We start from the raw sequence: 27,982 nt of genomic DNA, 5'->3' as shown, positions 1-27,982 counted from the left end.
TGAATAGGGAAAGTTCCAGCGAGGAAGAAAAGATCATTCCTTTGTGCCTAAGGCTAGACTTAAGGCCGAGCGATAGCCTTTCACCGCCGAGACTGAAAGGCACCTTTTCTTCCCGCAAATACACGAGGAACTCCGCTATTGCTGGAATAGTGGCATCGAGTGGAGAGATACCCCTTCCAAGACACCAACCACAGAAGACTTTCCACTTTGCCTGGTAGACCCCTGCGGATGATTTACGCAGATGTCTAGACATCCTAATCCCAACTTGTTGCGAAAAATGTTATTTTTATTAATAAAATAAATTTTTGAATATACTTACCCGGTGATTATATAAGCTGCAACTCTGTTGCTCGACAGAAAACTCTACGTTCAAAATACGCCAGCGATCGCTATGCAGGTAGGGGGTGTACATCAACAGCGCCATCTGTCTAGCAGGTACTCAGTACTCAATGTAAACACAGAACCAATTTTCTCCTCGGTCCACTGGGTCTCTATTGGGGAGGAAGGGAGGGTCCTTTAATATATAATCACCGGGTAAGTATATTCAAAAATTTATTTTATTAATAAAAATAACATTTTTCAATATTAAACTTAGCCGGTGATTATATAAGCTGATTCACACCCAGGGGGGTGGGTAGAGACCAGCATTACTTGTTTACATTATTATGAGCTAAGTATTTTGTATTTCATTTTAGCAGTTATTCAAAATAACAAACATAAAATAAATAAGTACCTGGTAAGGAAGTCGACTTGAACAATTACTCTGCCTTTTTAAGTACGTCTTCCTTACGGAGCCTCGCGATCCTCTTAGGATGCTGAGCGACCCCTAGGATCTGAAGTATCAAGGGTTGCAACCCATACAACAGGACCTCATCAAAACCTCTAATCTAGGCGCTTCTCAAGAAATGACTTTGACCACCCGCCAAATCAAGTAGGATGCGAAAGGCTTCTTAGCCTTCCGGACAACCCAAAAACAATAATAAAAAATTTCAAGAGAAAGATTAAAAAGGTTATGGAATTAGGGAATTGTAGTGGTTGAGCCCTCACCCACTACTGCACTCGTTGCTACGAATGGTCCCAGAGTGTAGCAGTTCTCGTAAAGAGACTGGACATTCTTAAGATAAAAAGACGCGAACACTGACTTGCTTTTCCAATAGGTTGCGTCGATTATACTTTGCAGAGATCTATTTTGTTTAAAGGCCACGGAAGTTGCGACAGCTCTAACTTCGTGTGTCCTTACCTTCAGCAAAGCTTGGTCTTCCTCATTCAGATGGGAATGAGCTTCTCGTATTAACAGTCTGATAAAATAGGATAAAGCATTCTTTGACATAGGCAAAGATGGTTTCTTAACTGAACACCATAAAGCTTCAGACGGGCCTCGTAAAGGTTTTTAAAAAGAACTTAAGAGCTCTTACAGGACATAAGACTCTTTCTAGTTCATTTCCAACCATACGATAAGTTTGGAATATCGAACGATATTGGCCAAGGCCGAGAAGGCAGCTCGTGTTTGGCTAGAAAACTAAGTTGTAGAACATGTAGCCGTTTCGGATGAGAATCCGATGTTCTTGCTGAAGGCATGAATCTCACTGACTCTTTTAGCTGTGGCTAAGCATACCAGGAAAAGAGTCTTTAAGGTGAGATCTTTCAGGGAGGCTGATTGTAGCGGTTCGAACCTGTCTGACATAAGGAATCTTAGTACCACGTCTAAATTCCAACCAGGTGTAACCAAACGACGCTCCTTCGTGGTCTCAAAAGACTTAAGGAGGTCCTGTAGATCTTTATTGTTGGAAAGATCTAAGCCTCTGTGACGGAAGACTGATGCCAACATGCTTCTGTAACCCTTGAAAGTGGGAGCTGAAAGAGATTTCTCTAGAGCCCCACTTCTTTCCTCAGATATAAGAGGAAGTCAGCTATTTGAGTTACAGAGGTACTGGTCGAGGATAAGGATACTGACTTGCACCAGTTTCGGAAGATTTCCCACTTCGATTGGTAGACTCTAAGGGTGGATGTTCTCCTTGCTCTAGCAATCGCTCTGGTTGCCTCCTTCGAAAAGCCTCTAGCTCTCGAGAGTCTTTCGATAGTCTGAAGGCAGTCAGACGAAGAGCGTGGAGGCCTTGGTGTACCTTCTTTACGCGTGGCTGACGTAGAAGGTCCACCCTTAGGGGAAGTGTTCTGGGAACGTCTACTAGCCATCGAAGTACCTCGGTGAACCATTCTCTCGCGGGCCAGAGGGAAGCAACTAGCGTCAACCTTGTCCCTTCGTGAGAGGCGAACTTCTGCAGTACCTTGTTGACAATCTTGAACGGAGGGAATGCATATAGATCTAGATGTGACCAATCTAGTAGAAAGGCATCTATATGAACTGCTGCTGGGTCCGGGATTGGTGAGCAAAATATTGGGAGCCTCTTGGTCATCGAGGTTGCGAAGAGATCTATGGTTGGCTGGCCCCAGGTGGCCCAAAGTCTCTTGCATACATCCTTGTGGAGGGTCCATTCTGTTGGAATTATTTGTCCCTTCCGACTGAGACAATCTGCCATGACATTCAAGTTGCCTTGGATGAACCTCGTTACTAGTGATATGTCTAGACCTTTTGACCAGGTGAGGAGGTCCCTTGCGATCTCGTACAATGTCAGAGAGTAGGTCCCTCCTTGCTTGGAGATGTACGCCAAAGCCGTGGTGTTGTCCGAGTTCACCTCCACCACTTTGCCTTGAAGGAGAGACCTGAAGCTTTTCCAGGTCAGACTTACTGCCAGTAGCTCCTTGCAGTTGAAATGCATTGTCCTTTGACTCGAGTTCCATAATCCCGAGCATTCCCGACCGTCTAATGTCGCACCCCATCCTACGTCCGATGCGTCCGAGAAGAGAACGTGGTTGGGAGTCTGAGCAGTCAGGGGAAGACCCTCTCTAAGGTTGATATAGTCCTTTCACCAAGTCAGACAAGACTTTATCTTTCCGGAAACTGGGATCGAGACCGCTTCTAGCGTCTTGTCCTTTTTCCAGTGAAAAGCTAGATGGTATAGAAGAGGACGGAGGTGTAGTCTTCCTAGTGACACAAATTGATCCACGGATGACAGTGTCCCTACCAGACTCATCCACAGCCTGACTGGGCAGCGTTCCTTCTTCAGCATCTTCTGGATGGATAGCAGGGCTGGGGGCTGATCGTCTTGTTCAGCAACGTCCTCATCAGAGGGTTCCTCATCCGAAACTGATGAGGAAACGGCAACGGAGTGGGCAACGTCTGACTCGCTGAATCCGGTCGCACTGGTGGATGCGTGACGGAGCCGGACGCAATATCATGGAACTGCTGCACAGTCTGTGAACTGTCAACAACCATGGGTGCGCGAGGAAGTACAGCGTCAACCCGAAACTGTCTAGACTGTCTGGGTTGTGCAGTCAACACCCTACCGGGTTGCTGAGGTTGACGCACTGCGTCACAACAAGTCACCTCTGCTGGTTGTTGAACGTCCTGAACGTCAACAACCACCTCCGAGCGTCGCTTAACGTCAACGTGCGACTGGCAACCCACACTGGGTCGCATCGGTGGAGGAACCACCTCAACTGGCTGACGCGAGTAGGTTACCTCAGCGTCAACAGGGCGCACAACCGACCGGTTGGAAGGTTGTTGGCCAGAAGGAGGAACCACCTCAACTGGCAGACGCGAGTAGGTTACCTCAGCGTCAACAGGGCGCACAACCAACCGGTTGGAAGGTTGTTGGCCAGAAGGTTCTTCTCCGCATTTAAGTCCTCTATCAAGGACGCAAGCTTGGACTGCCTGTCTTGCAGCAAAGCCCATTTAGGGTCTACGGGAGCAGGTGTGGCAACAGACGGGGTTAGCGACTGAGGCAGAACCATTTACCATCCCTGAAAGCCTTGTTGTGTGACATAATAGTACAGCAAAACTTCAAAGGCTCGACAAAAGTTGAGAAGTTGACCTGTAAACAACTTGGAGCGTCTCCTGGCTAGGCGCCAGGGCGAGTCTACCAGAATTGAGAAGTCTATCTGGGCAGAGGCATGAACTCCCAAGCCGAGAACTTCTCTCGTGTCCTATCAGACTCTCGCTCTATAAGCCAGTTTAAAAGAAGGGAAAACAAAGGCTGTATCCCTAAAACTCCTCCTGGTGCAAAAACCAGTCGCCTAGCCAACGTAACGCTCTCTAGGAGAGCGAGAGAGCACTAGCTTAAAAACAACGGCTTCGAAGTAGCTAGGCCTAGTGTAAGCTCTGACGTTTAGGCGAACGAGGAGCAGCAGTTACAAGATCCGGACGAAGATCCTTAAAAAATCATCATGATTTAATTAAAGTCCATAGGAGGCTAAGCAGCTTAAGGCTCCTCTCCAAATGACAGAGTCCTCAAGGGAATATCAGTAGGAGGGAGAACAGCACTTTCTCATCTACAGGAACCTTGTCCGATAAAAGCTAGGTAACCTCAGTGAGTCTCTCACTGGTGCATTAGTAGCAGACCAGAAGGCAACATCATGTAACTGCTTGACAGTCTGTGAACTGTCAACAACTGAACTGTCAACCACAACAGGTGCGTGAGGACATACAGTGTTCACTCGAGACTGCTTTGACTGTCTATACTGAGCAGTCAAAACAACTCTAGAATGCGGAGGTTGACACACCGCGTCAAAACAAAACAACTTAGACTGTTGTTGTACCTCGCGAACGTCAACGGAAGGTTCCGTGCGTTACTGAACGTCAACATGCGGCTGGCAGGGTACACTGGAACGCATGGGTGGCGGGACTCTCTCAGCTGGAGTGCGGCAGAAGGTCGCCTCAGCGTCCACAGGACGCACAACCGTGGTTGGTTGTAGGCTAGAGGTTGGTGCAGTGTCAACCTTCTCCGCACGAAAGTCCCGCATCAATGACGTTAACTGAGACTGCATGGTCTGCAGCAAAGACCACTTAGGGTCTACAGGAGCAGGTGCGGCAACAGTCGGTGTGACTGCCTGATGCGGTACCGCTTTGCCTCTCTTAGGAGGTGAACAGTCGTCGGAAGACTGCAGCGAGTCCGAACTGACCCAGTGGCTACAACTGGGCCGTTGGACTTGCGCGGAAGGGACCGACTTGCGCTTAATAAGCTGCGAGACCTTGGTCCATGGTTTCTTACGAGAAACCTCTTCCGCAGACGAGAAATAAATGGGCTCTCTCGTCTTTGTGTGGGTGGGGCGATCTTGGGTAGATACGCCCGAAACCACGGAGGGAAACGTCTGTTCGTTGATCAAGGCCTGAGGAACCCATAAGTCGTTCGACATTACTTCTCCCCTGGGCTTGGGAGCTTGCAAGAGGTCCCGGACTAGGTGAACGACAGGCACGAACAGACGAACCCTCGGACGCAACACTGTAACACTTTGCGCATATCACTTTATCACTTTGATTTTCTGTTTTGCACTTATTTCACTGAAATCGAAACTTTTACTGATTTCTACCTGAAACACGCAATTCTACCCTCATTAAAAGGTAGTAATTGCTTAATACTAGCAAAAAACAGAAAACATATATAAAGATAAAAAATTCAGTGGCTGGGAAAGAGACTAAACACTAGTTCAAATAAACTAAGTTTACAATCTCTCACCGCACATAGCCTGGGGACAAGAATAAAACCCTAGAAACGTTTTACCTTCTTCCCCGTACAGCGACTAGGGACGAGAGTAACACGAGAACAACGTTACCCGCTTGAACGGAACGTTCTCTCTCCTCTCTCTCCCTCCGTCTCTATCTCTCTCTCTCTTTCTCTCTTGATTTCGCACCTAAGAGAAGAGCCCAATTATATATCGTCAAAAAAACATGTTATTTGACTAAAGGAAAAAAACTGAAAGGTTTTCCAATAAAAAGTTCCTTTAATTTAGAATTTAAAACATTAAAGCTAAGAAAGAATGAACAAAACGTCAGAATCGATTTACTCTTACTGCAAAGTGAAACCGTGATACACTCTCTCTCTATCGTAACGATAGAGCGCATGTTGAACGTCCTGAACGTCAACAACTGCGTAGTCTAAAAAACTAAACGTTAGTTCATCTTTGAAAACAGTACGAAGACTATCAAAGAAATTCTTTCATAAAACATTAAATTTAAAGTTTTAAATTCTTTAAAGGCTAAATACGATATAACGGGCTCAACGTTGATTAACTTCGGTTCCAAGTTAGGACCGCCTACTATCAGGAAAGGTTGCATATAAACAAAACATAAAAATTATCTTTATATGTTTATAATAAATGGAAAGTTAATCGAAGAGGCCTAATAAAGGCGGAGAGATATAAAATATATAGATCTATAACGTGTTAAGCAAAATTACTAAAAACCTAAACACACTTCCGTCTAAGGGAAGGGTCGGCCATTTAAAAGTGAAAGAGAGTCCATACTCTCTTTGTCACCCTAATTAAATCTATCCAAAACGAGTTCAAGTTTTGAGATGAAGATAAAACACCTGCATAGCGAAAGCTCAAAACTAGAATAGTGTACTTCACCAAATAGTTGTGAAAACAAATCCAGTTAGTAACAGCGTATTAGTAGGTCTTGCCGGTAGCCCGACAGAGAGAAAATTGATTCTGTGTTTACATTGAGTACTGAGTACCTGCTAGACAGATGGCGCTGTTGATGTACACCCCCTACCTGCATAGCAATTGCTGGCGTATTTTGAACGTAGAGTTTTCTGTCGAGCAACAGAGTTGCAGCTTATATAATCACCGGCTAAGTTTAATATTGAAAATTCCTCTCTCAACAAGGAGATGCTGGATAGTCACCAGGCGTGAAGTCGTAGCGAAGCTACGGCTTTATGGAGGATGTTGGCATGTGGTTGTCTGAGTAGATCGTGTCCTGGAAGGAATTCTCTCGGAAGTTCCGTTAGGAATTGCAGAAGGTCCGGAAACCATTCTGCATGATGGCATAGCGGAGCTATGAGGGTCATTGAAAAATTGACCGATGTTCTGGTCTTGTTAAGCACCCTCCTCATCAGACAGAACGGGGGAAAGGCGTACACGTTGATGTTGTCCCCCTGTTGTTGGGAGGCATCTTGCCAGAGTGCCTTGGGATCCGGGACTGGGGGGAAGTACAGTGGAAGCTTGAAGTTCAGCTCTGTCACGAACAGATCCAAAGTCGGGGAACCCCACAAAGTCAGGACTTGTTGGCTACTAGATGACACAAAGACCACTCGATACTCACTATCTGAGACGGTCTGCTCAGATTGTCGGCGAGCACATTCCTCTTGTCTGGAATGAAACGCGCCGATAGTAGAATCGAGCGGACTTCGGTCCATTTCAGTATCTCTACTGCAAGATGGGATAGCTGCTTCGAAAAGGTACCTCCTTGCTGGTTGATTTAAGCCACTACTGTGGTGTTGTCGCTTATTACCACCACAGAGTGACCTGCCAGGTATTGTTGGAACTGCTGAAGGGCCAACAAACCGGCCTTCATCTCTGGACGATTTATATGGAGGCACTTTTCTGATTCTGACCACAGGCCTGAGGTCCTGTGGTACAGAACGTAACCCCCCGCCCCACCCCTTTCTTTGAGGCGTCCGAAAACAGCATTAAATCCGGGGGAAGGACGAGAAGATCCACTCCTCTTTGTAGGTTCTCGTCTGTCACCCACCACTGGAGGTCCATCTGTTCCGCAGGACCCATAGGGATCATGACGTCCGGGGAATCGCAACCTTGATTCCACCGGGACTTGAGCCGCCACTAGAGAGATCTCATCCTGAGGCGACCGTTGGGAACTAGACGAGCCAAGGATGAAAGGTCACCAAGGAGACGTAACCACGATTGGGTTGGAAGCTCTTCTCGACAGAGGAAAGGGATTGCAACCCTTCTCAGCCTTGCTATCCTGTCGTCTGATGGGAAGGCTTTGTGGAGATTGGTGTCTATAATCATGCCTAGGTAAACCAGTCTTTGAGTGGGAAGCAGAGAGGACTTCTCGAGATTTACCATGATCCCCAGATCCTGGCAAAGTCCTAGAAGTTTGTCTCGGTGTCGAAGAAGGGATGACTCAGAGTCCGCTAGGATCAGCCAGTCATCCAGTTAACTGAGGACACGGATGCCGAGCCTGTGTGCCCACGATGATATTAGGGTGAACACTTCTGGTGAAACCCTGTGATGCTGTGGAGAGACCGAAACACAGCACCTTGAACTGGTACCCCTTGTGGTCTAGGCTGAATCCTAAGTGCTTCCTTGAAGGCGGATGGACTGGGATCTGGAAGTACCTGTCCTTCAGATCTAGTATACACATGAAGTCTTGCGGCTTCACTGCAAGACTGACTGTTTGCTTTAATCTGGACCTCTGCCCCCTTGCTGATCCCATGGCAAGGGAGCTAAATGACACTGGATTCGTCCTCAGGGGAGGTAGAGATGTTGTGAACGGGACATGATATCCCTAACTGATTACGGAAATCGTCCAGGAATCGGCCCCGAGTTGCTGCCACCTGTCTGCGCAACCTTGTAGGCATCCTCCCACTGCGGACATGCAGGGGGACTGCCAATCCTAGCGTTTGCTGCCTCGGCTGCTCCCTCTAGGATTCTTCCCTCCCCTGGAGGACTTCTTGCCTTTCTTGTCCTTGACAGGAAAGGGCTTAGACACCACTGTCTTCGCTGCCGTTGTCTTGGTGGGACGTGGCTGCTGGGGTGCTGGAGGTTTATAGGCTTGAATGTCAAAGCCCTATGTAGGAAAGAGACTTGGTGACTTCCTCCACCTCTCAGCAGCCTGCTACACATACTTAGGCTCAAACCGGTTCGTTCCCATAACGGAAGAATGTCTGAGCCTGTAGATTCCGGTGCTAGGGGCCTCCCGGTATTGTCTTGGAGTCCTTTGACTCCCTCCTGGGAGGGATGCAGGACTCCAACAACGACGGAGGCAGGCTCTTCTCCACCCTTATTCGAGAAGACTTTACCGCGCGAGGTAGGGTTTCCCTCAATGGTGTGATGGGGGAACGTCTCACCTCACGTGACTCTCCTGAGGACAGGAAATCTTCGTCCGAAGGGGAGGGAGAAAAGTCTGAGGGGGGAGGGTGCCTGCCTCGAAGACTTACGAGGAGACAACTTCATCCTCGGAGAAGTTACCGCGTCCGAAACTCCTCTTTTCCTCTTCAGGGGAGTAGATGCAGCCAAGGATTTGTGGGCCAACTCAGAAAGAATAGGGTTGAAAGCCTGTGCTACCGCTCTGATTAGAGCCCCAAACCAGGGCTGCCAGCTGACGGCTGCACTGTCAGAAACTCCCTCTGGAGGGGGAATCGCCTGTAAGAAGAAAGAAGATAAGGAAGAAATGTCCCTGGACCTTTCTGGAACCTTCCCCCATACCGGCAAGTGCACTGTTCTGTGCTTGCGGGGGGGGGGGGGGGGGAATGCGGTGATGGCACCCTTACCCCGCATTGTCCGGCAGCCTCGCGCGTGGGAGGGTATTGGCGATTGCGCTGGGGAGCGCGCTGGCGCTCGCGTGATGGGGAATACCCGGGCCTCGCGCACGGGAAACTGCTGGAGCGCTCCAGCGCGCGCGAGACTTCATAGAGTGCGCAGGATTCAGATTGACGTGCAGGATCAGAATGAAGAGCCCATGTGGGCCAGAATGTTGGCACGCGGGCACGCGGCTATCGGCGCGCGTGTACGAGTTTGTTGGCGCGCGCGCGGGGAAAACTATAGGCGCGCGGGAGACCATCGGTACCCGCGCGCAGAAAAGATCGTCGGCGCTTGCGCACGTAAGAAGATCGTCGGTGCTTGCGTGCGTAAGAAGATCGCAAGCGCGCGCGCGGACAATCGTCGGCGCTTACGCGCGTAAGAAGATCGTCGGCGCTTGCGCGCGTAAGAAGATCGTCGGTGCTTGCGCACGTGAGAAGATCGTTGGCGCTTGCGCGCGTAAGAAGATCGGCGCGCGCGCGCAAAGTTGAAGGGTCAGCTGGTAGGACGATCAGGAACTGGGATGTGTCCTTAAAAAAAGGGCGGGCATCCCCCATTGAGGACCGTAAGCAGGTCTGCTTTAGAGTCTACGACCAAAGTCCTCCGTTGCAGCGCAAGGTTGCGCTGGTAGATCGGTAGGTCAGCTGGCAGGACGATCAGGAACTGGGATGTGCCCTTTGGAAGGGCCAGCATCCACCGATGGGACCGTAAAAGGTCCGTGTTAGAGTCGAGAACCGAAGTCCAAAGGACCACGTTGCAGCACAAGGTAGAGGTCACTGGAAGTTCTGCTTGATCCTCTGAGGCGGAGTCTCTACGAGAGACCTCTCCCGCGAACGAGAGAGGTGCCCTTCGTAGAAGAGACTTGAAAACACTCGTGGTGAAGCCCCTAAGGGCCGTTGGATCAGCAAGTTGACCTTATCAGTAGCGATCCTCCGAAGAGGAGTCTCTACGAGTGGTCTCTCTGGCGAACGAGAGAGGTGACACTTTGTAGAAGAGACCTGAAGACACTCTTGCTGACCTTATCAGGAACGATCCTCCGAAGAGGAGTCTCTATGAGTGGCCTTTCTCGCGAACGAGAGAGGTGAACACTTCGTAGAAGAGACTTGCCAAGACTGTGCTCCGCCCCTGAAGGAAGAGAAACTCAGCAAGGGGGGAGAAAAGTCTGGCCGTAGAGCAGCAACAGTAGTCGAAGGCGATGAATTTAATAAGGTATGGGAAGTTCTCCCTCTGAAGGGAGAAAACCTCACACCTGGGGAGGAAACCTCCCTCGGAAGGGAAGTTGTCCAACCCCTGGAGGCAAACTTCCTTTAGTGATCTAAGATGATCTGAAGTGATGGCATGTTGTCGCAGGAGTACAGTGAGCCCTCGCTACTTCGCGGTTCGACCATCGCGGATTCACGACTTCGTGGACTTTTTTCATTAAATACGGTATCCGATTTCATCAGCAAACCACTGTTTTTTGGGGAAACATAATTTTATTCAAGAAAATTGCTACTCTTTAAATAGTTAATTGCACATTAAGAAAGCGTGTACTTTTGTTTTAAAATTTCGGGTGTGTTTTAAAAATCGAGTATTGTTGACTTCTTTTTGTTTTACTTTTGGCTGTGATCAGATCAGCTGACGTCTAGCTGCCAGTCTCAAGAATATGAGCGTACGAAGTATTGTTTATACCATTTCTTAACTTATTCAAACCATCAATACAGTTGATATTACATAAGCACCAATGTGTTATAACCTATCATATTTCTTTGTTTATTACATTTAAAACAACACACACACAGACAGACACACACACACACACTCTCTCTCTCTCTCTCTCTCTCTCTCTCTCTCTCTCTCTCTCTCTCTCTCTCTCTCTCTCTCTCTCTCTCTCTCTCTCTCTCTCTCGTGTTATACAATAATTACAAATAAATGAAGAAACCAAAATCGGTTTTCTTAAAGTGTCAATTAAATACAAAACGAAAAAATTATACCGTGTATACATCCATTTCAATCATAGCTTAAAATACGGTATCCGATTTTGTCAGCAAACTACTATTTTTTAGGAAACACCATTTTATTCCAGAAAACTTTTACTCTTTAAATAAAACATGTACTATGTTTTTAAATTTCGGGTATGTTTTAAAAATCGAGTATTTTTTACTTCTTTTTATTTTACTTTTGGCTGTGATCACACCAGCTGATGTCTAGCTTCCGCTCTCAAGAATATGCGCGGTACGAATACATTAACAAAGAATTGTTTACACCATTTCTAAACTTATTCAAACCATCTATACAGTTAATATTACATGAGCACCAATGTGTTATAACCTATCATATTTATTATTTAGTATATTTAAAACCATTCTCTCTCTCTCTCTCTCTCTCTCTCTCTCTCTCTCTCTCTCTCTCTCTCTCTGTCACATCGAATGTAATAGCTGTAACTTAATTTTTCAATGACTTTAAAAATGACCTCGTACTTTCTTCTTCTTTTACTTTTTTTGCATATGGTGAGGTGGGTACAAGTTGACTTATAACTAAAGTTAGGAAAAGTATTTTGGATATGGAAAGAACAATTATCTTTAATAACAGTTTAAAATTATCGTAAATTATCATTCTGTCATTAGCGGCAGTTTGCTACTGTGGATTAAACGCATAAGGAAAAAAAAGTTTCCAGCTTTGCTACGAATTTAGGAATTTATATGGATACGATAAGTAAAATATTTGTAATAACATAATGTTTACTAAATGTTTGTTATATCATTAGTTATCACTTTGAGCATGTGTGTTTAATGCGTTCGTTTGTTTATTATTTGTTTAAACAAATGGAAGGTTTCCGTTTCAGGCGGCGTCATAAAGAAAAACATTATTTATTTGGAAGTTCTAAGAAAAATGAAGTAGAACATTGGTAATAACAAAGTCAACATATAATCAATACTTGGTAAGATTGCTGTCGATGCAAAAACTAACCTATACACAGATGTGTAAATGCGTCTGTTTCTTCGTTATGATCAGAGATAAACGTAAACAAAACTATGGTTGTCATTTTTTATCGTGGTTTTTGGCGTGTTTAGGAAACGCATGATATAAAATCGCCTTTAATATTTGTGCCTGTTTTAGTTTAGGGTACTGTAGTACATGCATTAAGTGTTCTGTACATTAAAGGGTAGTTTGTTAACAGTACTACGTAAAGGGAAGGTTTTAAAAGTCTGAATATACATGTTGAATAAATACGTAAATATGATGTCCCTACTTCGCGGATTTTCAGCTATCGCGTCCGGGTTTGGAACCTATCTACCGCGATAAACGATGGTTCACTGTACTTCTAAGAGAAGCGATAACACCCATGACGACGCCCTCTGAGGGACGGCAGCAACAGCAGATTCCCCAGGCATGAACAGGACAGCTCTGCTTCATTGGCACTCTTTAGTCGAACGAAGAAAAACTGCATAGTTAACTGGGAAAATAAAAATAATTATTTTAACAGAAATTCCCTAGGGAGGAACTCCGAAGAGGAACCCTGAGGGAAAAACATAAAATAAGAATATAGTATGCACCCACCTTCCCCAGATAACATCAACGGGAGGAGGAGGGGCAGAGTAACTACAATAAAAAAAAACAGAATTATAACACAATTAGTTATCTAAATCATCTAAGAATATTCACTAAAAGTGAGAACCACTGACCTCCCGAAGGGAAGTGTTCCCCACGGAGAAAGCTGAAAAGTTAAAATACAGTAAGATTCACTAAAAATAATTGAGACAAACAAACAGAATAGCAACTTAACCCGCAACGGGAAAGGAGCTTCCGTAATAGTAGGTAGTAAAGGTGAACGACCTCGAGTAGAGAGAGACCGTAGTCAATCTAAAAAAAGGCCACACCCCCTTCGCTGAGAATCCCAGTTTCCCGTAGGAAAAGAGGAAAAGCGAAGATAGTAGATGAATGAAGAGAGTCCAGGCGATGACGATTCCCCTGCGGCGGCCGAGTTAACGAATATATGCCGAAGAGAAGAACGATGGACCGGAGAGGGAGAGGTCGTTCCCCACGAAGTGGAACTGTGGTAGCCTTGCACTACGCAAGAGACGTTGTCGTACATCTCACACACAGCACAAACACTGAAAAGAAAACTTACTACATTTCCATACACAAATATATACATAAACATTAAGAATGTTTATATATATATATATATCTATATATATATATATATATATATATATATATATATATATATATATATATATATATATATATATATATATATATATATATATACAGTATATATATACAGTGTATATATATTACAAGTATAAGAAAAAGTAAGTAGAAAGACAAAAGCATTAATGGCTGTCAAAGAGGCGAGGGTGACAGCGGACACGTCCGACTACCACCCGAGCCGAGAGCTAAGTGAGCTCAAGCACAGGTGTGTGAGGGAGGGAGGTAGCAGGCTACCCTCCCTACCCCCCGCTAACTAGCGGTGGGGTAGTAAACTCTCATTAAAATTCTAATGGCTCGTCATTTCAGCTACGCAGAAAGTGATAACCCCTATTAAATAGCGTTGTTTGAATGTCAGTTACGGAACAAATTATACATTGTAAAGAATCAATACTCAACTTTCCAGAGGCGAAAGAAACTGGAGAAAGAATAATAAATCCTCACAAAATCGATCAAAACGTTAGATCAACAGGGAACACCACCGTGCAAATTCGCTACAAAAATAGGAATAAGCGCCATCTTGGATAAGGCCCCATCTAGATACTCAATAGTAGTATGGGAGGAAGGGTAACCTTAATAACGGCTCCCCTTCTATTTTTGTCACAATTCCACCTCGAGGCGGAAACGCTATTCGGGGTGAAGATTGCTATGTGTCGTATCAAGATATACGTCCCCTGATTTATGCGATATCCTTGAGAGAAATTTTAAGGATATTCGCGCCAGGAGTTAGAATTCTGGAGACCTACGGGTAAATTCTCTGGGAATATCACTGTGGTCAAATATCCCTTAGGAAGCTACTTTTAGGAACCTTCCATCAGGAAGACATGGCTTGAGCCCAAAAATTTCTCTTGGGGAGTGCAAAGAGCATGCCCAAACCATCTCCATCTACCTCTCACCATGATCTCATCCACATGGCACTTGAGTGATCTCTTTAGTTTCATTTCTAATCCTGTCTTGCCATTTAACTCCCAATATCCTTCTGATGGCTTTGTTCTCAAATCTACAAAATCTGTTGGATATTATTTCATTGTCATAACACTACTCATGTTCATACAGTAACAGCGATCTCACTAAACTGATATATAGGCTGATTTTTTTATCTAATTTCAGGCGATTTGATTTCCAAATTTTACTTAACCTAGCCACTGTCTGATTTGCTTTTTTCAATCTTTCATTAAACTCAAATTCTAGAAGATCCTGTATAACAGATCATATTTCCTAAATATCTAAATGATTCTACTCATTAATCCTTTCTCCTTCCAATGATATTTCATCTTGCACTGCATATTCTGTTCTCATCATCTCTGTCTTTCTTCTATTTATCTTGAACCCAACCTCATGTGATATTTCATGCATTCTGGTAAACAAGCTTTGCAACTCCTGTGGTGTTCTGCTAACGACAGCATCATCAGCATACTCTAGGTCAGCTAATTTCCTGTTAATAATCCAGTCCAATCCTTCTCCACCATCCCCAACTGTTCTACACATTACAAAACCCGAGGAGTATAAACAACATAGGTGACAACACATTCCCTTGGATTACTCCACTGTTACACTGGAAATTCCTTTGATAGGACTCCATTAACATTAACTTTGCACTAGCTACACTCATGAAAAGACTTAATCAATTTACATATTTAAGAGGAACTTCCTAATAACGCAGGATTCTCCACAAAATTGGCTGGTGTACACTATCAAAGGCTTTTCCATACCCCACAAATGCTATCAAAAGTGGATTTCTATACTCTGCACATGGCTGTACCACGTCTTAAAATGAAAATTTGGTCAGTAAAACTTCTACCTTTTCTAAATCCTTCACGTTCATCTCTCAGCTTTTTAATCTTTCTAGTCTCTTTAGAAAGAGCATACTTTATATTTTCATGACAACTGACGTAAGTGTGATGCCTCTGTAATTATTACAATCAGGCAAATCTCCTTTTTTTCCATTTTCCCCAACACTCCTAGCTCTCTCATAAGAATTTGCATCCTCATGCCACATTCTACAAAATAATCTTGTAAGTACTCTGGAAGTTTCTTCAGTTTCATCCAATATCATCTCAGCAGTTATTCCATCGTATCGATGGGCTTTCCATCTCTTTAGTTTTTTAATAACAGCTTCGACTTCCAACCCACCGAATTCATTCATGGGTACATCAAGGTCTTCCCCAGCTTCAGGTATCTCAAATTATTCCATTCATATCTCTTATTCATGACCTCACTAAAGTGTTCCATCCAATGCTGCCTTTCTTCATCTTCTGTTGTTATAACAGATCCATCCCTTTATTGAGGGGTATATGCATCTTCTTCTTTACCCTTGTACAGATTGCATTAATAACTCTATGAGCAATTCTTAAACCATAGCCCCTCCCTGAATTCATAGCTTTGCAACCTCATCCACTTTCCTGTCAATATTCTCTCCATTCATCCCTGGCTTCTCTTTTGATCTCACTATCAATACTGAAATATTTGGCATGTTCTACCTTGTAAATTTCATAACTCCCTCAAAAACTTTCAACTATCAATTCCTATCTGTCTCCTTCATTTGATATCCATGGTTTTCTCCTTGTACCTGCAAGTCCCAAAACTTCACTACCAACTGACTGATATATGTTCTTAATATCACACTATCCTTCTTTAATTGTCTGCTCTTTGTCTCTTAAAAGTCTTTAAGACTGCAAATCAATTCCTACATTCAATTACAAAGGTTTCTCTGAGCTCATCTACTAGAAGCTTAGTTGTATCTAACGTAGGTATTCTATCTAAATTTCTGTTGTGTGCATTCAGCTTTAATTTCAGTGCCAATGAGGAGCTGGTGATCACTACCAATATCAGCCCCTCTATAGCTTCTAAAATTTCTCAGTCCTACTTCTCTCTTCATTAATGGCTGTGTGATCTGTTTGATTCTTGTAATTACCAATGGTGAAGTCCATACATGTTTGTGGATGTCCTTGTGCTAGAAGAGAGTACCTCCAATAACAAGATTGTTTGTTGAACAAAAACTTATAAAATGTGCCCAATTTTCATTTGCAACTTTGCCAAGACTATCAAAACCCATCACATTCTCCTTACCTTGATTATTCCTTCCAACTTTAGCAATGAAGTCACCGATCACAATTTTCATATATCTCTTTGGAACCTCATCCATTACACTCTGCATCTCTTCATAGTACAGTATTTATCTTTCGTTTCTTCAGGGGAATCATTAGTTGGTGTATAGCAACTATAATACTCATATTACACTTATTTGATTCATATTGCACTGCTTTGATTTAAACTTTGCAAGTAACAATATACTATTTACAGCTCTCCATTCAGTTAATGCCTTTTTTGCTCTCTTCCAACTCCATCTATTCTTCTTGCGTAGATATATATGTTGCCTTGGTATAAGATTTCTTTACCAATCCCGTTACAACGTATTTTAGTTAGGGCCAAGAAATCCAAACTGTATTTCATAAATTCATTCTCCACTTGCTGTAATTTCCCTATCTGATTCATGGTTCTAACATTCCAATTACCAATTTTCAATTTTTCTTTAGTATTTATAAACAGGGAAATTCTTAGCACAATGCGACGCCCGGGACTGGGGGCCTTTCTGTCATTTTCCTTTTCCATAGACTGTGTATCTTGAGTTTAAATCCACAGAGGATTCATTGGCTAAATTCCTCAAAGGATAGCTAGTTCCTTGTGATGCCAGTCCATTCTAATTCCAGTAAAATCATCCGCCAGGCATCAGGAGTAAAAAGCCGAAAAGAAATCTTGTCTATCGCCTTAAACCAAATCCGTCACCATGCTGCCAGTGACTTCATCAAGATTTCGGGGGGCATTTCCTCCAAATCTAAAGTTTTCGTTACTCTACCAAGTTGCTCATCCACTTATATAATTGTTGGCAAACATGGATTGCTAGGATATACCACTTAGTACAGTAATTTGAAAAAATAACTAGAAGTAATTTTAATTTTTCCTAATAATACAAACATAGACCTCTTTATAGAGAATATGCTTTCTGCGAAGCTGGACACTAGTCATAAGAATTTTACCAAGGAGGTTTAACTACTGTTAGTTACCTGGAAGGGAGGGTGGCAGGGGTAGTATCGGCACTCCCGCTCGCACACATACCTGTGCTATACCGTCACTTTTGATTGCAGTCCGGACTTGCAGGGTGATAGGTAATAGCAGGATAAATCTGTATAAAGAGCTCAAGGTCTGAATCGTTAGGAAAAATAAAAATTATTAGTTTGTTCCAACATCCCATATAAACCGTTTCGCTCTTTATAGGGAAAGACTCACCCTTAGCTAGGTGGAAGTCCTAACCAACTTATAGGCTTTTGACCCGTGGCGTGACTCTGTGCGTCGCACAAGCTTATTAGAGAAACAACCTGACACCTTGCTGAATTCTCATGCATATGTGAGAGTTAACCGCCTGGCAATCAATGTGAATGTGTAATAATTAAACAATGTGACTTGTCAAGATAAGAATTATTTGAGTAGGAAAACACAGCTGACTTAACCTTAGACATTGCCCGACCCCCACCTCACTGGGAAGATAGGGACATGACAAATATATTTTCATATATCAGGTTACCTAAGGGAAATGGTTCATACCTTGAGACGGAAGAGGACAGATTGCAGCGTATTGAAGGTGCTGCACCCCAAGAGAGGGGACGATGAAGAAAGAAGCCAGTCACTCTGTCATTTATCCAAGATTAATCCTGGGTAACGTCTGCCATCAACCGACTGCTACTTGTCCAACAAGAGAGCTTGAGGTGTTTAGACCACATATTGTGCAGCCACTACAGGACCAATGGAGAAGGTATCCAGATTCCTGTGGGTTACGTATTGCAAGTAGTGGGCTGTGAAGGTTGTCTCACACTTCCACACACCCGCATTACAGAGTAGTTCTTTTTAAATGCTAGGGATGTGCTGATGCCCCTAAGATCATGAGCTCTGGGTTTATGGCCTTGCAGGGGAGAGCCAGGATTTCAGGCATGATCTATTACATTGCGAATCCATGAAGAGATCAAATTCCTTGTGACTCTCCTTTTTACCCACCCCGTGCTAACAAACATTCTGTTAACATGAAGGCAAGATCCTGTGGTTCATTTGAGGTAATACATTAACACTCTTAAAGGGCAGAGTGACAGTTGATCTGGGTCATCCATTACAGAACGGAGACTCTCAATCCAGAAAGACCCGAATCTAGGATCCGCTACAGCAGGATTTTGAGTCTTGACAATAAACTCAGGGACGAACCTGAAAATGACCTGTTCCCATTCTCTTGAATGGGCAACATTGTAAGAAAGACCGTGCAACTTGCTGACTCTCTTAGAAAAGCCCAAAGCAAGAAGGAAGATTGTCTCAAGTGTCAGGTCTCAGTCTGATGACTGACGCAGCAGTTCATAAGGCGCTCCTTTAAGGAATTGTAGTACAAGAACTACATTTTCGGGTGGAGTCTAACATCCAACCGAGAACAGGTATGCTCGAAACTCTGTATAAGGAAAGAAATTTCCATCGAAGAGGATATATTAACTCTGTCCAATCTAAACTAGAAGCTCAAGGCTGAACGGTAGCCTTTTACCGCCAAGACCAAGCCGTTTTTTCTCCCGAAGGTACAGTATAACAAAAACTCCGCTATTACTGGGATAGTGGTGTTGAGAGGAGCGATACGCCTTCCATGAAACCAACCAAAAAAGATTGACCACTTTGCCTGGTAGACAGTGGAGGATGACTCCCGGAGGTACCCGGTCATCCTTTTCACAACAGCATCCAAATGCCTCTGACATCATGAGCTCTAGGTCGGTTGGACAGAGGATGATCTGGATTGTGAGCGTATTCAATTACTTTCCTTATCCAAGAGGAAATAGTATTCCTCGTGACACTCCTCGACCTTCCCCGTGCTAACAAAAAGCGCTTGTACATGGGGGAGAGTTTTTGTTGTTCTTTTTAAGTAACACCTCAGACTCCTTACTGGACATAGTAACAGTTGGTCTGGATCTTTGGTTACAGAATGAAGACTCTCTCCGAAATGGGCCGAACCTGAAGTCCGGCACACCCAGATTTTGAGTCTTAGCTACGAACTCAGGGACGTAGTTGACGATTACTTCCCCCCATCTCCTAGAGTGGGAGACATCAGCAGATAGACCATGAAGTTCGCTGACTCTCTTGGCCGAAGCCAGAGCGAGCAGGAGCACCGTCTTCCACGTGAGGTGGCGATAGGAGGCCTGGCGTAATGGTTCATAGGGGAAGCCCTTGAGAGACCTGAGGACCCGTACCATGTTCCAAGGGGGAGGTCTTAGCTCTTCCTGGGGACATGTAAGCCCGTAACTACAGATGAGCAAAGAAAGTTCCAACGAGGAGGAAATGTGGACTCCTTTCAGTCTAAAGGCGAGACTCAAGGCTGAGCGACTGAGAGAAGCATTTCTTCCCGAAGGTATACAAGAAACTCCGCTATAGTCGGAACAGAGGCATCGAGGGGAAAGATACCCCTTCCACGATACCAACCACAGAAAATTGACCACTTCGCCTAGTAGACTGCCTCTGTAGATCTCTTAAGGTGTCCAGCCATTCTTTTCGCAACCAGTTGCAAGGAGGTGTGAGGAGGTGCTGGATAGTCTCCAGGTGTGAAGTCGAAGCGAAACTATGACTTTGTGGAAGATGTTGGCATGCGGTTGTTTGAGGAGGTCGTGTTGTGGGTGGAGCTCCCTCGGGATCTCCGTGAGGAGATGTATTAGGTCTGGGAATCATTCTGCGTGATGCCATAGAGGAGCTATGAGGGTCATTTGGAAGTTGTTGCTTCCTTGTACAGTACCTGGTTGAGAACTTTTCTCATCAGACAGAACGGGGGAAATGCGTAAGCGTCCAGGTTTATCCACCGTTGTTGGAAAGCATCTTGCCAAAGAGCTTGGGGATCCGGGACTGGGGAGCAGTACAACGGGAGCCTGAAATTCAGGGCCATTGCGAACAGATCCAAAGTCGGGGACCCCACAGAGTCAGGACTTTGTTGGCTATCGGAGGATTCAAAGACCACTCGGTGCCAACTATCTGAGTCGCTCTGCTCAGCTTGTCCGCTAGTACATTCCGCTTGCCCGGAAGAAAGTGAGCTGATAGAGTCACCGAGTTGTCTTCTGCCCATCTGAGTATCTCTACTGCCAGATGGCACAGGTGCTGCAAAAAGGTACTGCCCTGTTTGGTCAGATAAGCTACTACCGTGGTGTTGTCGCTCATCAATACCATGGAGTGCCCCGCCAAGACCTGGGGGAACTCTTTGAGGGCCAGAAAGGCTGCCCTCATCTCTTAAGAGATTTATGTGCTGGTACCTTTCTGATTAGGACCATTGGCTGGAGATGTAATGGTGCAGCACGTGAGCTGCCCATCCTTCTTTTGATGCATCCGAAAAGAGCATCAATTCCGGGGGGGGAGAAGAGAAGATCGACCCCTTTGCAGATTTTTGACTCCGCCAACCACCACCTGAGGTACGACTGTTCCTCTAGTCCTATGCGGACAAGGTGATCCCAGGAATCGGTGTGCTGGTTCCACTGGGATTTCAGTCGCCACTGGAGGGATCTCATCCTGAGGCGACTGTTGAGGACCAGTCGGGTCATGGAAGAGATGTGGCCGAGAAGGCGAAGCCAATACTGCACCGGGAGCTCTTCACGACTGAGGAAGACCTGTGCTATTTCCCTCAGTCTCTGCATTCTTTCGTCTGATGGAAACGATTTGTGCCTTGAGAGGGAAGCAGATGAGACTTCTTGAGATTTACCACGATCCCCAGATCCTGGCAAAACCTTAAAAGCTTGTCTTGGTGGCGGAGAAGGGCCGCTTCCGAGTCTGCCAGAATCAGCCAGTCGTCCAAGCATCTTAGGAGACGGATGCCGACTCTGTGGGTCCAAGATGATACTAGGGCGAATACTCTCGTGAAGACCTAGGGTGCTGTGGAAAGACAGAAACACAATACCCTGAACTGGTAATGCTTCCGATTGAACAGGAATCTTAGATACTTCCTAGAAGACGGATGAATTGGGATCTGGAAGTATGCGTCCTTTAGATCTAGAGTGCACATGAAGGCCTGTGGTCTTATCACTTGTCTGACAGTGTCGGCCGCCTCCATCCTGAACGGTGTCTGTTTGACAACCCTGGTGGGAGAGAAACTCGATGGCCCGAGTGCCAGACAATAGGAAGGTCTCCAAAGACTTCCTGGAGGACTCACGAGACAGGTCCTTAGATCGGATCAGTTGTCCTATGGATCTCAACCAGTTGTCAAGCCACGAAGTAGCCTGCATGGCGTACTTCGCCACCTTCTCCTGGTTAAAGATTTCGGAGGCCAAAAAGGAGACTGGAAGTCCCGTGAGTTTCTCGAAGGGTGTGGCCTTCGAGAGTGCCTCTATGGAGTGATCGAGAGGCAGCGTTGGAAGAAATTCCCCAAGGATCTCGTAGTATCGCCTCTGAAACACATATGGAGGAGGTAGAAGCTTGGAGGATGAGTTGGAGCAGAGAGAGATGGCAGAGTGTCGTCCTCGAAATCGCTCTGCCCTTCCACATCTGAACTCTCATCCATAGGAGCCCGGAGTGGATAGTGGTTGTCAACGGGATAGACCGGGGATAGGGAGACTGCCAAGGAGGTGTTCGCTTCCGGTTGCCTAGGAGGCAGTGCCGAGGGAAGCCTAGCAGAGGATTTAGGGATGGTGAATAAATCCTTCGGCTCCCTGTTACGAGGCAGGTGGTCCTCTGTCCATGAGGGACTAGAGGTCTCCATCGGCTTACGGGTGGGATGTAAGTCAGCTGCCATATGGAGTGCGTCCCGCCCAGTCGCAGGTTGTGCTTCCTTAGACACTATCTCGACTGGTAAGGGACGGAAGGAGTCTCTGTAGCACGTCACCCTATCCTAATTAGGGGGCGAAGGACGAATCCTTTTCCTTTTCCCCTTGGATCTGGCCTGTGGCGTCTTGAACTGCAGGGGGCTACCCTGAGGTTCTTGCCTATTCTCCTCCCAAGGACTTTTGCGAGGGGGTGACCGTTTCTCCATGCCAGATAGGGCCGTTTGCGCGGAATCCTACGAACTCCTCCTAGGATCGGAGGGAGGAGAGACCCCTGAGACGAGAAGAGGCGACAAAGGGATCCTAGACGTGTCACCTAAGGACTGGGAGCAGGGAATGATTCCTCTAATGGCTTGGCGCATTAGATCGAATAAGGTGCGAAGCCATTTGGGGTCACGGGCTCCAAAAGAACTAAGGGAGAGGTCCTTGGAAAGACACGGATCCCTGGGTTTAGGAACCTAGGCAGGTTTCTCAACCCTCTTGTCTGAGGGAGGCTTCCCGGTAGGCAGGATTGGCACAGGCCTACCCTTAGGGATAGGATCTTGGCGTAGTCTCGTGGGCAACTGTTGTCTCTGTGAAAGCTTATGAGACTTGAGAGACTGATGGGAGTCTCTCTTTGCAGGGAGGTTAACCCCTGCTGCCAAAATGGGAGACGGTATCTCGTTCGGGGTGCCGAATTTGGGAGGGTTTGGTTCTGCGAGGATGTTAATTCGTGAGAACCTACTCCTAGTTGGGATGTTCCCGGGAAGGGAGCAACAGAGGATCATGAATCATTATCGCGTGCCCTGTCATAGTTCGTGCGGCTAAGAACACCCTCACTGCATGAGGATTCAACACAACATTGATTGTGCGCGCCGAGAAGGTCGCGCACTTCCGCTAGATTGTCCTCGCGCGCTCCTCAACATGGCGCTGATTGCACGCACCTCGTTCGCGTGCATGGTGCGCATAAGGTTGTTCGTGCGTGCCAAATCGGTTGTGCGCACCAACTTGGTCGTGCGAGTGAGAGCTCTCAGTGTAGCGATAGTACTCACTGCTACGCTCACCCAAAGGTTCACGATAGCCTGTGTTGTGTGAGCGCGAACGATGAACACAACGTGAGTCCGCAAACTCTCTGTCATATAAAAAACGACTGTGATAACGAGAACCCAAAGATTCAGCGTGAACTGTGTTGTGAGACCCTGAAGGGTCAGCGCAACGAGAAACAGAAATTTCTGTCACGAAACCTCGGAGGATCAGCGTGACTAAGGGCATGAGAGACCAAAGGCCTAACTTAGCCTGTGTTGCGAGACCTCGAAGGGTCACCGCAACGAGACACTGAAGTTTCTCGGTCACGAAACATTGAGATGTTAGCGTGACTAGAGCTACGAGAGCCCAAGGGTTCAGCGTGACTAGAGCTACAAGAGACCAAGGGTTCAGCGTGACTAGAGCTACAAGAGACCAAGAGTTCAGCGTAACTCAGGTTACGAGACCCCAAAGGATCAACGTAACGAGGAACAGAGGTTCCTCTGTCACGAGACCCCGAAGGGTCAACGTGACTGATGGAACGAGAGTCCTAAGGCTCAACGTTACCATCGTTACGAGAGCCCAAGGGTTCAGCGTAACTGAAATCCGGTTTCGAGCCGCGTGAGTCCGAAGGCTCAGCACGACGGAGTCTCGAAGGACACTTGCTGTCATGAGAACCCGCAGGATCAACATGACGAGAGCCCGAAGGCTCACGATCACGCCAGCCCAAAGGGTGATCGTCACGAGACCCTGAAGGGTCAACGTGGGAACCAGCAGGTTCAAAAAGATGTCTCCTCACAGCACGCGGACAAGAACGTCCGGGGTGGAGAGGAGTTATGAACCCCTCCACTCTACGAACCTCCGGAGAGGAACGTTCTGCAGACTCCGCCCGAGGAGGAGACTAATGAAGGTCTACAGATGAATCCTCTGCAGGGAGGAGATTTCCCTCAAAGGAGAATGTCGCTTATGGCAGGGTTCTCGTTCCGCCCCTGGAAGAGAACCATAATTGTAAGGAGATCGCCGATGTACATAGGCAATCTTCTCTCGCGAACGAGAGATATGTTTCCCCGAAGGGGAAGCTTGCCTTGGAGAGAGCCCTGCCACTGCCCCTGGTGGGTTAGCTATCTCCTCGTCGAAACTAGACTCTCGGTCTGACCGACGGGCAACAGCGCCTGCGCCCACAAGAGGAGGATCAACCTCCGCAGAGGAAAGAGATGACCGCCTTCTCTCTACTCCCCTTCAGAGGAGTTCAAGGAGAAGTTCCTTCGAAGGGGGCCATCGACGCCCAGCGATGACCACAAAGACACAAGGTCTGGGAAGAAACAGGCGCTCCCTAGGGGAAGGGAAAGAGCCGACTCACTAGGGGAGCAGACACCTTCACCTATCCCACAGGGTTGACCTGGAGTCACAAACTCTGCACTACTGCTTGGCTGTTCCCCAGAAGGGCCTGGTTGAGAAGTAGCTTCGGGCAGATATTTGGACATAGAGGAAGTAGAAGCCCGCAATTTCTACGATTTCGAGGAAGACCCCAAAGGCGAAGAATCACGATTAGACTTCTTTTTCTTCTTACGCGCAAACTTCTCCCACTGGGAGACAGGCCACTCCTGACATTCGAAACAGGTGTTGTCCCGCGAGCACTGATGTCCCCACCAAGCCGGGCACAAAGGGTGGGGTTCGGTCTCTACGGACAACATGAAGGTACCGCAGCGGCGGCCCTCACGACCTGGATATGTTCGCATAGCAGGACAATAACAAACACACACTGATACACAAAAGAAAAAGGAAAAGTAAATAAAGTCAAGGCAGTTTTGTTTTAACAGGAGAGAGAGATGGCACGTCTGCACTCTACCGAGCCAAGAGCAAAAGAGGTTACTCGACCGACAGTTTTGCGTGAGCAGGGTAGCCGGTCTACCCCAACCCCTTCCGCTAACTAGCGGATGGGGGTAGTTATCCCTCACTAAAATTGTCTTGGCTAGTTTTCAGAGTTGCGGAAAATAATACCCTATAAATAGCGGAAGGTTTGTATCTGTGTCAGAACAATTAAAAAAAAAGCATTAACTGCCAAAATAATTCCAGGCACAGAGGAACAAGTTCATTCGCTGACGATTGAAACCGAAGTGAGGTTACAGTGAGCTACAGGGGGAGGAGGTTACCTCCCTGTTGCTGACAGGGTAATAACCAGCCAGTTGTTTACAGTTTTCACTAAAATATTCAAGCCTTCACTGTTATTCATCTCCTATAAGTAAAATATGATGGTTTGTATTTGTGTTGGACAAATTTTCAGGACCAAACAAATAATTGATTACGTATAACATCAAGGCTTGCATGCTAGTCTACAACTAATATTTCAAGTCTTATAAAACGAAATCCAAGTAGGACATATATGAGGATCTGATTACTGTGAATTAAAAAATTAAATGCTCATGAGATCAGTATGCATGGAGAAAGCGCATTAAGTAACCACAGTAAAAATAAACTGATATCCCAAAAGTTAATTCTATTTTAATCAACATGTTGCAGGCTACACATATCCTTATGTCATAATATAAAATTTGCATAACATACCTTTTGTTCATGAGGACCGTTTGATACAAAATCTAACAAGTCATGATATGTTCCAAAATATTCCTTAAGATTTATAGGATCTTCTGTTATCCAAGGACAATATTTCAAACTATGGATATTTTCCATTATACATTAGTAATAGTACCTCAGGATTCTAATAATTTTGCCAACCAGTGGAAAGCAATCTGAAAAAATAACAGAAGAGTAAAAATTTTTGCAAAGTCTTTTAAGGATGTAACACACATTATAAATCTTACTCCTAGACCTGAGGAGCAGTGAAATATGACAAATTTGTAGATAATTTGTATTTTTCCTAACTATACAAACCTTAGCTATTTATCAGGGGTATTACTTTCAGTGTAGCTGAAATGACGAGCCATTAATTTTTAACGAGGGTTAACTACCCATACCACTAGTTAGCGGGGGTAGGGGAGGGTAGCTTGCTACCAACCAACCCCCTCACACACCTGTGATTGAGCTCACTTTACTTGGAGGTAGGACTTCAAGGGGGATAGGGTTGGCGGGTAAGTTTGCTTAAATAGCTAAGGTTTGTATAGTTAGGAAAAATATGACAAATTCGGAGATGATTTGTATTTTTCCTAACTATACAAACCTTAGCTACTTAATATGGGTAATTACTTTCGGCGTAGCTGAAAGGACGAGCCATTAGAATTTTAACGAGGGTTTACTACCCCACCGCTAGTTAGCGGGGGGTAGGGAGGGTAGCTTGCTACCCTCCCCCCTCACACACCTGTGTGCTAAGTTCACTTTGCTTAGAGGTAGGACTTCACAGGGGACAGGGCTGGCGGGCAAGTTTGATGAAATAGCAAAGGTTTGTATAGTTAGGAAAAATACAAATTATCTCCGAATTTGTCATTTGTTCCGTAACTGAAATACAAACCACGTTATTTAATATGGGTGACTCAACCCTTAGGAAGGGTGGAAAAAGTCCCAGCCATACTGGCTTTTGCCCGGGGACTCATTATCTGAGTGTCAGCACTCAACAATAAAGAGTCCCTGCACCTCGCTCGCACCTTGCTATGCAAGGGCTGCGGCCTACATAAGCTGTGTGAAGGATTATGTGTGACTCGTCCTAGGAAGTTGACCTGAAGATCTTTAGATGGAAACTTTAGGCTCGGACTCTCCCAATACCACCTCGTCAGGGTATGGGAACATGACAGTATTAACTTAATACTAGGAACACAAGGGAACATGGTTTACCTGCAGTGGTTTGAGGTCAGTTGTGCAGAGAACCCAGGATGCTGCTTTCCCCAAGAGAGGGGAGGATGAAGAAAAGAATAAGGGCCAGACATACCTTTTCTTTCATGCAGACTAAAACCGGGTAATAATGCCCTCAACCCTCTGCTACTTGTCCATTAAGGAGCCTGAGGTTTAAACCAGCTGTTGTGCAGCCACCACAGGGCCGATAGAGAACGTATTGAGCCTCCTGTGGTTCACGTCTTGCAGGTAGTGGACTGTGAAGGTCGTTTGACGCTTCCAGACCCCTGCTTGTAGAACCTGCGTCACTGAGAAGTTCTTTTTGGAGGCCAGGGACGTAGCTACACCCGACATCATGAGCTCTAGGGCGACGTGATGGAGGAGGGTCAGGATTCAGGGACAGATGGATTGTCTTTCAAATCCATGCTGAGAGGGTGTTCTTGGTAACCCTCCTCTTTGACCTCCCAGTGCTCACAAACAATGCCTGCACTTGGGGATGAACTGCAGCTGTTCTTTTCAGATATAGCCTCAGACTCCTTACTGGGCACAGTAGGAGATGGTCTGGGCCATCTGTTACGGAACGAAGACTCGAAATCCGGAAGGAGTCGAACAGAGGGTCCGGAACTCCCGGATTCTGAGTCTTAGCAATAAACTCAGGGACGAACCTGAACGTTACCTCCCACCATCCCCTTGAATGGACGATGTCATACGAGAGACATGAAGTTCACTAACTCGCTTGGCTGACGCTAAAGCTAGTAGGAACACCGTCTTCCAAGTCAGGTGGCGATCTGAAGCCTGGCGTAATGGTTCGTAGG

General features: G+C 45.8%; 1 protein-coding gene across 1 annotated transcript in view; it reads right to left on the bottom strand.

Moving 5' to 3' along the window:
* Pbp49 (proximal sequence element A Pbp49) overlaps window positions 1-27,982 on the bottom strand; it is a 184,734-nt gene that overhangs the window by 131,050 nt on the left and 25,702 nt on the right. Inside the window, exon 2 of the mRNA XM_068377505.1 lies at window positions 25,950-26,134. Coding sequence (XP_068233606.1) covers window positions 25,950-26,075 — 126 coding nt within the window. The 5' untranslated portion in view covers window positions 26,076-26,134. The remainder of the gene's footprint in view (window positions 1-25,949; window positions 26,135-27,982) is intronic.

The sequence above is a fragment of the Palaemon carinicauda genome, chromosome 7, assembly GCF_036898095.1.
Source record: "Palaemon carinicauda isolate YSFRI2023 chromosome 7, ASM3689809v2, whole genome shotgun sequence".
In the NCBI taxonomy this organism is placed as follows: domain Eukaryota; kingdom Metazoa; phylum Arthropoda; class Malacostraca; order Decapoda; family Palaemonidae; genus Palaemon; species Palaemon carinicauda.
This window is presented reverse-complemented; position numbering and strand designations above follow the sequence as displayed.